The sequence below is a fragment of the Lepisma saccharinum genome, chromosome 6 (genome assembly GCF_977018435.1).
Source record: "Lepisma saccharinum chromosome 6, izLepSacc3.1, whole genome shotgun sequence".
Lineage (NCBI taxonomy): Eukaryota > Metazoa > Arthropoda > Insecta > Zygentoma > Lepismatidae > Lepisma > Lepisma saccharinum.
The window spans coordinates 35,305,357-35,319,756 of NC_139234.1; the positions used below are offsets into that span (position 1 = coordinate 35,305,357).

Here is a 14,400-nt window from a genome sequence, read left to right on the forward strand (position 1 = left end):
GGACACGAAATTGAAACTGCTTGGCATCAGAAGAAGTGTGCAGCAGGGGTATTCTGCCACAAAAGAAGTGATGTAAGTGAGGTGACAAAAATAAATTTTATAAAGAATATGGAGGACACAATCAAGAAAATATGCACGAAAGAATGTGAAAAAGAAGGCAAAATAAATAGCCTATGGAAACAGCTGGAAAAGAATGGCTATGAGAAGGAGGATAGACTGGACATAAACAGAAGAAGGAAGAAAAGTGGCAGGGGAGAATTGGAAGAGAAAGAAAAAGAGGAAGAGAAAGAAAAAGAAAGGAGGTTTGGAATAAGGAGTAAGGGGAAGACCACAGAAAAGATATGCAAAGTGCTTAGAAAAGCGGGCATTAAAACTTACAGGAAGGGAGGGAGAAGCATCTTAAGAATAGCAAAGAATGCAAACAAGAAAAAGGAAAGCAGAGAAAGAGGAAGGGATTATCTAAGAAGTGAAATGTAAAGAATGTCAGAGTGTGTACATAGGAGAAACGAAAAAGAGGCTGAAAGACAGGTTGAAACAACATAGGGATGATGATGTACGACTTAAGAGAGAGAGAGAGAGAAATGCGATATTTAAACACATTAGAGAAACAGGAGATGACATAGAGTGGGATGAGGCTAGACAGATAGGAAGGGAGAAGAGAATACTAGTGAGAAAATGGAAGGTGTCCAAGGAAATAGAGAAGAAAGGTGAAGAAGACACAATGAACTGGAATGGGGGACCGAAGTTAAACAAAGATTGGAAGAAGGTGTTAGAAAGAGTGAAAAGGACAAGAGAGAAAGAGGAGAGAAGAATGAAGAAAATAGAGCATGAGATAAAGAGTCCAGCGACATTCTTTTTCAGGTGAAAGTACAGTTGACAAGGGAAAGCCACCTGCTAGATTGTTCCAGAACTGCTTTCTAATAGTCTGGAGGGGTGTATTTTTGTGTATATATATATATATATATATATTGTCCTGTTCTTGTACATTGTTACATTTGTACTTGGTACATAGTCTGAAGAAGACCTTGCTAGAAGGTTGAAACGTTACATTTAGTTTATGTTTTATAATAAAATAAATTTCTGCCTTGGTCAGCATATTGAGTTTTTGCCTATGCTTAATGCCAAATACATTCCAAGAAGGAGGTTCGAATAACATTCTTCTTGTTTTCTATTTGTTTTTTCAGACAGCAGATTTTGCCGTTTCTGATTTAACCATAACATCAGAACGAGAGAGTGCAGTTGACTTTACAATGCCTTTCTTGAATTTGGGTAAGTATAGGAACAATTTGCACCCACACACATGTACTCTCAAGGAGAGAATGTAGTTTATTTTCTTTGCACAAATATATATTTAATTCTGTCATATAATTTACTTCACACAAGGCCATACCATTATCTAAAAACACAATGACTTACAATAGTACACATAAGTAAGGAATGTTTTCTTTCTTGTGAATATGAAGATCAATATTCATGTTTTTTTGACTTAACAAGCTTTGCAATAATGCCTGAGAATTGTCCCTTGTTTGACCTCACAATCATGTAGAGGCGTGAACTGACTAGTGGCTGTCAAAGTTGTTGATTCTTGCAGCGATATTTTCTTTGATTCTCCACAAAAATTTCAAAATCCCTTCTACAGATTTATGGCTCTCTGTGACAAACATATGGGAATATGGAAAATATACCACCAAAAAAAATTCATTCACTCCTTCCTCTCTTGAAAGATGTGGGGGAAGTATAAATGACAGCTCGGGGAAGTATAAATGACAGCTGGTGTCTCACCTGATCCTTTCCCCAAAAAGTTTCCGTGTGTCTGTGTGGGATTCGTAACTTCTTTGTTTCTGTTCATGAGAGAGCTCAGCAGAATGTGATACACAGAGGATAACGGCCAGGTGTGTCCTTGCAGGTAGCATTTTCTTGTGCAGAATAAGTGTGACATTCAGTTGCAAAGTTAGTTTTGCTGATCCTTCAGGTTAACTTAAATTAGGTCAGCTCTACTTAAATTGCTGCACTCAAATATGCTCCTTTAACTTCTTTCAAAGTTGAGAGAACTTTCAGTTCAAAAATGTTGTATCAAAAATGAGGACTCCTTTGCGGAGGATAATTTAGAGAAATTTCTGACCGTGTATTGCAACTCTTTAATTATTTAAGGATTTTTCTGGTTCCACAACCCATAAATAATGCATGTAATATTTATTGTTTCTATTAATGAAAGGGTGCAAATTATACAATGTTGTAAATTGTTAATATGTTAAGCTTGTATCAAATTTGGAATGAATGAAGTTTGATTTCTCATTATTATACTATTCTAAATAGATACCTATTTTAAATTTTGCCTGCATATTTGTGGAATTTTTAGTGCCTAAAAACTGGGTTCTGGTGATAATAATGAGGAATTCAATCATGGTTACTTCTGCACTGTAACAATCCCATTGACTTTCAAGTTGTTACAATGCTAAGGAGCTAATTGCTACATAAACTTCCAAATGTTGAATGCAAAGTACTATGAAGTCAAATGAAGTACACGGATATTCACAATTCCAAAAAAATCTTATACAGTTTGGTCCAAAAAAATATCCCCACATGCAATATTTGTTTATTTCTTCATATATATATCTCAACTTAAATCTGTTTCAATGTCATAGGAACGCCAATATTATTTATTTTAGAAACAAGTATCAATTAACTGGTGACTGTAGATAAGAATGCCTATTATTGACATCCTTTCACACAGATAATCGACGTGAATTACATCATACATACACAAGAATTGAATTGTAATTTATTACGCATGTGTTTGATGGCAATGTTGTAGATGGTTGTACTTCTTTTTATTTCTGCTAAACAATTTTATTTCAACACCCCAGAGTAATTATTTTGCATGTGTACGTGCATCTGGACAAGTACTGACTTGACCAATTAATGGATGAGAGTGGAAGTGAGGGCATGGAGGGGAAAATGCAGCTGCAGCTACCATCTGTTTGCATCAGCGTGCACTACTTTGCTCTGCGCACTCACTTTCTCCCCTTCACTACCACATGGTCTTGTTCCACGGATTCCCAAGACAAAGTATAGGTAGTTCTCTATTAGTAAACTTCAAAATTATTGGTAAAATTAGGTTAGTTTTCATTCTCATGTGCTTTCAATAAAACATTTGGGTGGGGATATTTTTTTGGACCAAACTGTAGTACATTATTTATATTGATAACAAATGGGTGAGCAACGTAGTTCTAAGATTTTGTAAATGATGAGTAATACCATTCTATTTATTTGTCTTTCTTGATTGTTAGTTGTTGTTAGTAATTGCAATTTTAATATTTTTTCAGGAATCAGCATACTGTATCGGAAACCAACTAAAGAACCACCTCGACTTCTATCATTTATGTCGCCATTTTCTAAAGAAGTTTGGATCTGCATAATGGCAGCATATATTGGTGTGTCATTACTTTTGTTTGCTTTAGCCAGGTGAGCTATTATTTGTAAAAATATTGTGCATAATAAGTATGTTTACTGCAAACATGCTACATGTATAGGGTCTACCAATTTGAACGTCAGATCTTTAAAATTAGATAGAATGAAAACCACAAGTGATAATGACATATATTTTATTTTATTTTGAAGAGCAAACAATGGCATTATATTTTGAACAATATGTCGTTCAAATGTCCTCCTCTGCTTCTGTGGGTGGAATGGTATCTGAATGTCCAATTTTCCAGCACGTCTGCACACATATTAAGCAGTATAGCGTCAATGGTTCGTTTGATGTTCCGTTTCAGGTCGTGAACTGTGCGTGCCTTAGTCTCATAGACCTTAGATTTGACATAACCCCATAGAAAATAATCCAGGGTGGTTAGGTCACATGATCTTGGTGGCCAGTTAACATCACCCTTTCTGGACAGAACTCGTCCGGGGAACTTTTCCTGCAATAATTCCATTGCTTGGCAAGCTGTGTGGCAAGTTCCACCATCTTGCTGGAAAAACACATTGTTGATGTCACAAAAACTGTACCACCATATTCCTGTATCGCTCCCCATTGACAGTCACATGATTTCCATGTTGGTCCTCAAGAAAATAAGGCTCGATCATGCCATTGGCCAAAAAACCACACCACACCACACAGTCACTTTCTTAGGATCAAGGGGTACCGGTACATCCAGAATCACTTGCAGATTTTCATCTGCCCAAATCCTACACTTTTGTTTGTTAATGTAGCCATGAAGGAAAAAGAATGTGCTTCATTGGAAAAGATGATGAAATTCCTCTCAGTGCACAAAATGTCTATCGAACTGAACATGAATTTTGATAATAAATTTGAATAATTTCTATGCGTTGTTGCATTGTGTATCTCTCCATGATAACTTGCCAGAGACTACTGCACACAGATGTCACAGTTCCATCTCGTCATTCCAGTCAGTGTTGCCATAACACACTTTCAAAGTTCTGACATTCAAATTGGTAGACCCTGTATTTTAATCAAGATGATTGCTATAGTCATAGTGAACAAACATTAAATCGTTTTATGAAGTCTACATTGTTGAATTAATTTCAATTTCTTAATGAAATTTTGATTCAATAAGTTGATTTGTATTTCAGCATTTACTTTTTTACCTTACCCCTGGGCTCAGGGAGTTGAAATTTGAGCAAAAAATGCAGATTCGACCAGGACTCGAACCTGGGGTCTCTTGCATACTGTGCCATTTTTCTTTCAACTGAACTACCGAGTCAGCCCTGATTTCACTTGATTTTTCACTCACTTTTGCTGGCTTACCTGCATGGAATTGTGTGTCAGTGTTATTGCAACATGATTTGTTGCCTTGGAAATGCTGTTTGCCTAGTTTCCCAGTATAGAGTTCTGAATTACCTTACTGTTCATTATACACGGGAGATGTATGCCATACACAGGAGGATTATGGTATTGTTAACTTGGAGACATCATTTAAGCTTCTATGTTGCCAAAATGAAGTAAATTTCTTACCCAAAGATATATTTCCACAGGTTCACACATATCCACACTGGTAAAACCTGTTTTTTAAACCCAATTTTTCTCTAAACCTCTAACTCCTCTTTCCTGCATTGCAGGGCTGCTGCTATGTCCTGGTATTTTGGTTACAGTATTTTGTGTTGTTGCTAAGTAAGTTCAGTTTAAAACTATGAACTTAAGAGTTGGGGATATAATCAGATACTGCGTAAGTTAGGATTAATTTTTTTTTTGTAGAAATTTCAATAAATCAGTATTATTCCTTAATATTAAAGTGTTTTGTTTTTGCTATTTTTAATCAAGTTAAATCACCTATGGATAACTCGGAAACTGCGAGATTTAGGAAGATATACAAAACAAATCTTCAAAGGCTACAGTATGTGTTGATGTTGTAAGATTTATAGATTTATGAAGTAGTGAAGGAAAGAGTGCAAAATCTCATGTAAATATGTAAACTCTTTGAAAACACACATCATAACAGTGATATAGGGGGAGCTAGTGCAGCTGCAGAACCTCAATGTATGTATGTGTGGGGTGATTGGGGGGTCTCCATAATAGCATTTCTTCTAAGAACATAGGAAGAATATGTATTTTAGAGGAACTAACAAATTAGGTTTGCTATTAAATTAAGAATTTCAGTTTGGTTTTGGTATGGTAATTTCTCACTAACTTTTGTAACATCAATTTCAAAGTGCCAGTTGAAGATATTTAATGAATATTTTCTATTTCAGATTCAGCATTGATGAATGGAATAATCCTTATCCTTGCAATGAAAAACCTGAAAAGTTGGAAAATCAGTTCACATTTAAGAACAGCTTTTGGTTCACCATCGGTTCCTTAATGCAGCAAGGTTCTGATATTGCACCAATGTAAGTTGTAACTCTGAATTTATACAACGTTTCTATTTTGCATATTATAACTTTGTTCTATCTCGATAATTCAAATGTAAGGATACCTATGTTGGATAGTGTATACAATTGTAAGTTGGTGAACAATCAAGTGCTCCTGAGACTCCACAGTTTATTGATGCATATGAACTACTAAACTCAAGAAATACCATGCCATTGTTGATCCCTAGATGAAGGAGAAAGGGGAGTAGTAACACCTTGTTTTTTTTTAAAAAATGGTTCAGTTGACCCAGGGCCCCTTGCCAGGGTTACAGTGAAGTTCTTAATGACAGAGAAGGAGTCCTTGAATACAGCACAGATGTCAGAAGAGGCACTTAGGTTTCAAATTTTTTGCAGGTAGCCCAACTTGCCTAGACTATACACTCTTAACTTATTTGTAAGAACCATCCATGGTTCCTACATAGGAGCTGCTCTTCTTGTATAACTGTTTCCTTTTCATAGACAGATAGATATCATCTTTAATAGGCCTCTAGAGTCACTTTTACAACCAACCCTTGTCATAGATTTGAGAAAATCATAATAATAGTACTGAAATTAAAACGATGTTCCATAAATAATAGACTTAAAATAATATGCACAGTAAAACTTTAAAAAATGAGGTTTTTTTTCATGACAGTTGCAAATCTGTGTAAAGTGATGTACAGAAACTGAAGAAATTGAAGGGATGGAAAGAGACTAGTGTTATATTTTAGATCAGCAGTGCAAATTGTTACTTTGCTTGTGCAAATGCAATGAATTACTCAATCAAATATAAGCCTTTTGAGTGTGTATGGAGGAAATCTGATACTTAGTTGCTGGTTGCATGTAGCTATGTGTGTAAATACAATTCAAATAATCTTTCTGGTTTTCTTTCGACCAAAACTAATTCCTTACTTTTACAAGGGTAAGTACAAAATTATCCTCGCTTTTGACAAAACTTTCTAGAGGTTGGCCACATTCCCTTCAGCGCTCGCATGCTAAAAGGTGGTAGTCTTGCGGTTGCATAGTCGAGGTTTGATCTTAATCCCTCCATTTTTCTTTCTTTTGTTACAGAGTAAATATGGCCACTCTGCTGGCAGTGTGCACCAAGAAAGAACAGAGATCAGTGATCAAATTTCTCTTGTCTGAAGATGTGTCAGGGCTGAAATTCATCGCAGGTTTTCAGTATAATGCATGAACAGTGCTCTACTATGTAGAAGTGTGTATGAGTGGGTCAAGAGGTTTAAAAATGGCAGGACAAGTGTGAGGCATAACGTGGGAGCAGAATACCCATCAACCTCCACCCCTGATGGGAAGATTCAACAAGCTCAAGAGATGATTTTGGCGAACCATCGATGAGGTGGCATGTTTTCTGCAAAGAACCATGATGGTTCTGCATATGAAATCATCCATGACAAGTTTCCCTTCCATGGTCTGTGCAAGAGAGCTGAAGCGCAATCGTGTAGAGATCTGTTAATGCTTACTGGACTGCTACAATGATGAAGATGAAGCTTTTTGGAGAGAATAGTAACAGGAGATGACACCTGGGTCCATCACTTTGAGCCAGAATCCAAAGGAATAGATTTCGGTTCTTCCTTGGTGCACACTACCAGCATAGCAGCCATGTTTACTCTGTAAGGAAATAAAGAAAAAAATGAAGCAATTAAGATCAAATCTGGGCTCGTAATCACAAGGGTACCACCTTGTAGCATGAGAGTGCTGAAGGCATTGTGGCCAACCTAAAGAAAGTTATGGTGAACGTGCATAATTTTTTACTACCTAGCATTTATTACATACTATTTGAAATATATCTATTTACAATTTTCTTTTAAAAATTGGCTATGATACTGTTTGTTTTTTCAGCGCATTATCAACAAGAATGGTAGCATGCATTTGGTGGTTTTTCACTCTTATCATGGTGTCTTCTTACACTGCCAACTTAGCTGCCTTCCTTACAATTGAGAGCATGTCCTCTCCTATTAATAACATAAAAGATCTGGTTAACCAAAATAAAATTCAATATGGTGCTATGTATGGTGGTTCTACTTCAAGCTTTTTTAAGGTGAGTAAAAGTTTTTCTTTCGTACTTTCAATATTATGTTAAACTTTTTTCTGAGAAAAAATATTTCATTTTATGTCAATAAATTAATTGTGTCACAATAAAATAGTTGTTGTACAATCATAAAACAACATGGTGAAATTGGTCCCAGACTATGTTTTGTGTACCAATTTCAAGGTGTAAAACACCAGTGTATATCATTCATTGTCCTGCACTGTGGCCATGCAGACTAAGGCATTATGCTTTGGGCTCCAGCTACAGGATGCGTGCACATTCAAATCTCCTGGGGGGTAAAGCTAACAAATTTTCTCCTGAGATTTCTCCTGAGATTTCGGTGTGTATGGGACCGATGGCCACCCACCATCGTGAGGAAATTGGAAATCATGGAAACCAACAACAACTGGTGGTTCGTCATGCTGACCACACACACGTCACCTCATAATTGGTTGAATGATCTTCCTCCTTTGGTGGTGTGAGTGAGGCCGGCAGTCGGTAGGTAGGCCTGGCTCACACGGGTTGTTGCGCCATGAGTTGTATCATTTATTATGTTCTCAGTAACAGTATAGGTATATTAGGGATGAGACAGATTAATCGATACTCTATTGGTATTGGCCCATATAGGCATGTCAATGTATCGATAAACTTACCGATAATTTTACTGATTCGATATGTCAATAAACATCTTACAATTTAGTGCAATATTGTGCCATTTTGCTAAAACTTTTATAAATATGTTATAATAGTCTCCATTCCATACTTTTTTTTAAAAAAAGTAAATGGCTGAATATGCAGCTTCTTTTGCATTGCAAATGCTTGGTTCATCTAGTAACATGCATTTATTAACTTGCTCAATGAACAATTAAGATACTTCAAGAATCATTTGGACTTTTATATTGGACCAGTGGAAAATTGGTTATCGGTATTAGTAAATTTTCAGGGTGGCGACAGACCTGGAAAACCTGGAAAAGTCAGGGAATTGGAGAGGTCGAAAAAAGTCAGGGAATTTTCTCTTGTTTGACAAATGTTTCTTTGTTGAACTGTAGATGCGATGTGATGCAATGAACCTGCCAGAGATTTGATTTTGAAGAAGTCATAATAAGCACTGCACTTACACGGGAAATCATCTTGCCAGCTTTTGTTGTAAACTTTTAGGTCTCTATTATGCATTGGACACAATCACGGTGCCAGGAACAAGTGATGAAGGTGAGGAGGGGAGGGGGAGAAGAAATTTCCAGTGAGGCAAACACATTTGATGAACCTCTAAATGTCAAATTTAAAATGTATTGACATTTTTTTTCTTGTCTAAGGGAGCTATAATGGGTTGGACCAGTTGACCAGAATGGTGCATTCACTCTGGCACCATCTGACAGATGTCCAACACCACAGTACAGCATTATGTGGACATTATGAAGGAACGTTGAAACGAATGAGGGCTTTTATCCAACCTGAATTTTTTGTCTTAATGCCGTGGAACAACATTTGATCCGCTGAATATTTAGGCTCCATTCATGCAAAGTGATTTTTGTCAGATAAGTGACACAGAAAAGATTCTCCTGGGCTATTGACCAGGTGAGTCTTTTCCACAAACTCACTTGGTCGAGAGCCTGAGAGAATCATTTCATCCTTCGTCGCCAGAAAAGCTTCAAGACATACTTAAATCTGACTAATGTTGAATTGCGACAAATTTTCTCACTACAGCATAAAAACGCATGCATGACAATCTTATGCATCTGATTTTTTTTTTGTCCGATGTAGTACAACATTTCATTGGATAAACTTTCAGGCTCTCAATCCTAAAAACATATAATTTTTGTCAGTAATCAATGTTGCTCTACTAAATTTTCAGTTTCAGTTTTCGACTGTTATTGAATTTTACAGGCTGAAACTTTATGCGAGGACGGTCCAGAAAGTACATTCCAATTACCCATAAATTAAAACACAAACTTCGGTAATAATTGACATTTTATTGTCTTAATTACAGTGACCCATAACTTACTTTTTGGCATATTCAGCACCATTGTTCAGGTACCTGTTGTAGTGTGGCACTAAATTTTGTGTGTCCATGTCATGTGTCTGCCTCCAAAAAGCGGAACCATCTGTAGAGCACCATTACTGTCAAAACGTATGTCCTTCCAGAAAGTGTTTCAGCTGATGGAAGAGATGAAAGTCGTAGCATGTGAGGTCGGTTCTCCCACTTAAAGTGATGCAAAAGAGCTTACTTGCGGTCAGGTGTGTGGGGTCGTGCATGATGGATCTGCCTTCCATGAATTGTCTGCACCATTGTCTGACCGTACTGTCACTTATGGCATCCAGTCCTTACACCTCTCACAAGTTCCGGTGGATCTCTGCCGGCATCTGCTTCTGAGCATAAAATTTGATTACAGCACACAGTTGGTATATGAGAACTGCCATCTTTCTCATAGAGTTGAGCCAAGCTAACTCCTGGTGGCCCCCGTGGTGAAGTGGTGAGCACATCATGCTACAACACCAGGGGTCCCAGCCTGGGCATGGATGTTTGTGAGTGTCCATTCATGAATTTCATCATGTCATCACTCATCCCCATCTTTGCAAAGTGGCACAAAAAGCGAAGTAAAATTAAGCAAATTAATCAACCAAGCTAACTCCTGTCACAGGACCCATCTTTATGGTAGTGAACCTTAGTCGGCAACCTTAGAATACCTCCTCCCTGCAGTGGCCAGTAGGGAAAGAGGATTTTGCCCAATTAACCATTCTGCACTGTGAATACAGCCAGGAGATAGCTTGGCCCTGGTATTACACTATTCTTAAATCTACTCCCTTCACAACAATGTGACTGCACCACATTACAGACACATACCACCTCTTCCTAGCTGCGTCATGCTCCAACCACTAGTGCAGCTTTCCAAAGATATCAGAACTTACTTTCTGGACGTGCCTCATATATAAACTTACGGATGCTGTTATTAACAGCATGTTCCTATCTTATCCTGTCTGATTAGCAAAATCAGATGCCTGCGCAGTGCAGTAGATTCCACTACTATAAATTGCTTGCATTAAGTGTTTAATAGTATACATATACACACACTTTTTCAAAATGTTTAGTCCCGAGAAGCAGGTTTAGGATATGTTAGGGTTTTGGGTGCCAAGCGGACGCCATGTGTTACCATGTTCATATCAAAGAAGCCGCTAATTCACCATACCAATATCTCAATTGTGTGTGCATGAATTAAGTTGTTTGTTTGCTTTATATAGGAAAGAGACATATGATACAAGTGTTAATGCTTCGAAAACAAGTTTACAGTCATGATTCTTGCAAGCGGCAGGCAAAATATCAACATTTAATAATGAGAAAGACTTAGAAGAATGAGAAATTACAAAATTTCTTCATTAATTTACTCTACTCTAATTTAGTCATAATTTTAAAAATAATGAAATATTTTATTTAAGCCTGCTTGCAAATGAGAAAAGCCCTGTAAAAGTCCCTCCCTAGCCTGTGATTTGTAATAATATTTCAAATTCACTATTTTTCAGAATGAATATAAATCAGAGAAATGAAGTCAATTTCTTGTTAGCTAATATATATATATATACTTAATACAGTCCATACCTGAAAGCTGTATGAGTTTATTTTCCATGTACAAATACGTGGATTTAGTTCAAAATTGTCAGGGAAAAAATACAAAATTTGTCATGAAAAACCTGGAAAAGTCAGGTAATTTCATTTTTGTCTGTAGCCACCCTGATTTTATATCTGTACTTTATTGGTATTTTCCAAAATTTCATATTAGTCCGTTCCTAATATATGTGGAATGATTTCTGCCATTTGCTTGTTTTTGACATTTTACAAAAACTGCGCAACCTGCAGTTTTATAGTTTACAGAACAAAAAAAACCTCAGAATGTTAAGATATGGATATCATTTGTAGGAACTACAATTTGATGATAAAACATTTTAAATATAAGGAGAGGTAAGGAAGGGGTGAAGGACCAAAGGAAGAAGTCATCAATTTCATGAGCAGTATAATGGAGACAATTTAAAGAGTTTGATTTGAACAGTTATTACGGTGGAATACCAATTTTACGTTCCTCAGTTTTGCATTTTCCCCCATCATACATTCAACCTTCATGCTAGTAAATTTTCCCAGATTTTACATTATCTCCCATTTGAAGGTCTTTTACTTTGCTCCCCTGCAAAATGTAAAATCAAGGTTCCACTGTACTCACTAGATGCCATAAATGACTGGTAATGTGGTTGAGCCAAATCCATAAAAGCATTCCAAGTTGCCAGATTATGTACATACTCTACCTCATTATACATTTTTTAAAATCCTAGCTATACTACATTTCCTGAATATAAAGCTTACATAAAAAAAAAAAACATTAGGCCATTTGTGAGATATAATTTTGCAATAAAACTTTTAAAATATAGTCTGCAGCTGTTTGACAGGGGAGTGGAGGCCAAATGACTCATACTTTCTCTGCTATAATTTTTTTGGGGACAACTCTATAAAATCCTTGGAAGATTGGTTTGTTGTTTGATTTGAGTGAAATAGGTCAGATCAACACAGTTCAAGATGGTAGATGAAAATTGATTTTGAAGTAACTATAACTTGCTTACTTTTTTCCAACATAGTTGTTTGTAATTTATATTGTAAATAGAAATGTGAGTACTATGAATTTGGTATCATTAATTGTTTTATTATTTGTACATGACAGAGTTCATCAAATGAAATTTACAAAAGAATCTGGAACTTTATGGAAGCTAATCCTGAAGTTTTTTCTTCATCAAATAGTGAAGGAGTACAGAGGGTTGAGAGGGAAGAATATGCATTTTTTATGGAGTCTACTACTATTGAATATCATATGGAAAGAAGATGTAGTTTAGCTCAAGTTAATGGGTTACTTGATTCTAAAGGTTATGGAATAGCTATGCGTAAAGGTGAGTAAAATCTTCATCATTACCTTAATGGAAATTACAAGGTACATTCGATAAATAACCGGAAAAGTAGTATTAAAAATCTAAAATACGATCATGATTGTTATATATTTGTTATTTTGTGGAGGCATCTGTAAGCTATTCATAGCTGGGGCTGACACGCCTGCCTTGCACACAGGACACTGGAAAACAGTTACACAAGATCACATCCTTACAGGAGTGTTCCAAGCTGGAGCAGCAAAGTGTCGTGAGATTTTTGTTGAGTGAAGGCATGAAACCGATAGAAATTCATCGCCGCATGCCAGAGCAGTACGGTGACAACTGTATGAGTCGATCACAAGTGTACAAGTAGGCTGGGAAGTTCAAACAGGGCATAACCAGTGTAGAAGATTCTCTGCTTCCAGGTTGGTCTGTCACTGCAGTCATGCAAAGCAACATTGCTCAAGTGGAGGGCTTGATACGGGAGAACCAGTGTATTACTGTCAGTGAAATTGCTTCCCAGATTGAAATAAGAGTAGGATCAGCCAACATATCAGTCTTGACACACTGAGGTTTAGGAAAATTTGTGCAAGGTGGATTTCAAAATGTTTGACACAGAAAATGAAGAGAGATATTTTGTTCCATGACAATGCGAGACCACACACTGCCAGTGTCACATTGTATACCATCAAGGACCTAAAGTTCGAATGCTCACCTCACCTTCTATATTCTCCCAATTTCGCACCTTCCAATTTCCACACCTTTGGCCCACTGAAAGATGCATCAAGTGGATCGAGATTCCAGAATGATGACGAAGTCCAGTCAGCGGTGCATGAGTGGTTACGCATGCGTCCAAAATATTTTTTTCTTGTGGAATCAGTGAATCAAACGCTGGCATAGGTGCATTGAACTAGGGGGGGAGGACTATGTTGAAAGATAGTACTATAACACCATTGAGCCTTGTTTCCATGATATAAAAACTAAGGTCTTCTTCAGACTCTGTACCAAGTACAAATGTAACCAAATACACAACAGGACGAAACATATATACACAAAAATACTCCCCTCCAGACTATTAGAAAGCAATTCTGGAACAATCTAGCAGGTGGCTTTCCCTTGTCAACTGTACTTTCAGCTGAAAGAGAATGTCGCTGGACTCTTTATCTCATGCTCTATTTCCTTCATTCTTCTTACTTCTTCTCTCCTCTTTCTCTCTTGTCCTTTCCACTCTTTCTAACACCTTCTTCCATTCTTTGTTTAACTTCAGTCCCGCATTCCAGTTCATTGTGTCTTCTTCACCTTTCTTCTCTTTTTCCTTGGACTCCTTCCATTTTCTCACTAGTATTCTCTTCTCCCTTCCTATCTGCTTAGCCTCGTCCCACTCTATGTCATCTCCTGTTTCTCTAATGTGTTTAAATATTGCATTTCTCTCCCTTTCTCTTAAGTCGTACATCATCCCTATGTTGTTTCAACCTGTCTTTCAGCCTCTTTTTCATTTCTCCTATGTACCCACTCTGACATTCTTTACATTTCACTTTTTAGATAATCCCTTCCTCTTCTCTGTTTTCCTTTTTCTTGTATGCATTCTTTGCTATTCTTAAGAT

At 36.9% G+C, this 14,400-nt stretch overlaps 1 protein-coding gene across 1 annotated transcript in view; it reads left to right on the top strand.

The window, feature by feature from the left end:
• Nucleotides 1–14,400, top strand: part of LOC145989043 (glutamate receptor ionotropic, kainate 2-like) — a 98,545-nt gene that overhangs the window by 75,167 nt on the left and 8,978 nt on the right. Inside the window, exons 10-14 of the mRNA XM_083124341.1 lie at nt 1,185–1,269; nt 3,327–3,465; nt 5,710–5,847; nt 7,708–7,906; nt 12,598–12,820. Of these exons, the coding sequence (XP_082980467.1) occupies nt 1,185–1,269; nt 3,327–3,465; nt 5,710–5,847; nt 7,708–7,906; nt 12,598–12,820 (784 nt within the window). The remainder of the gene's footprint in view (nt 1–1,184; nt 1,270–3,326; nt 3,466–5,709; nt 5,848–7,707; nt 7,907–12,597; nt 12,821–14,400) is intronic.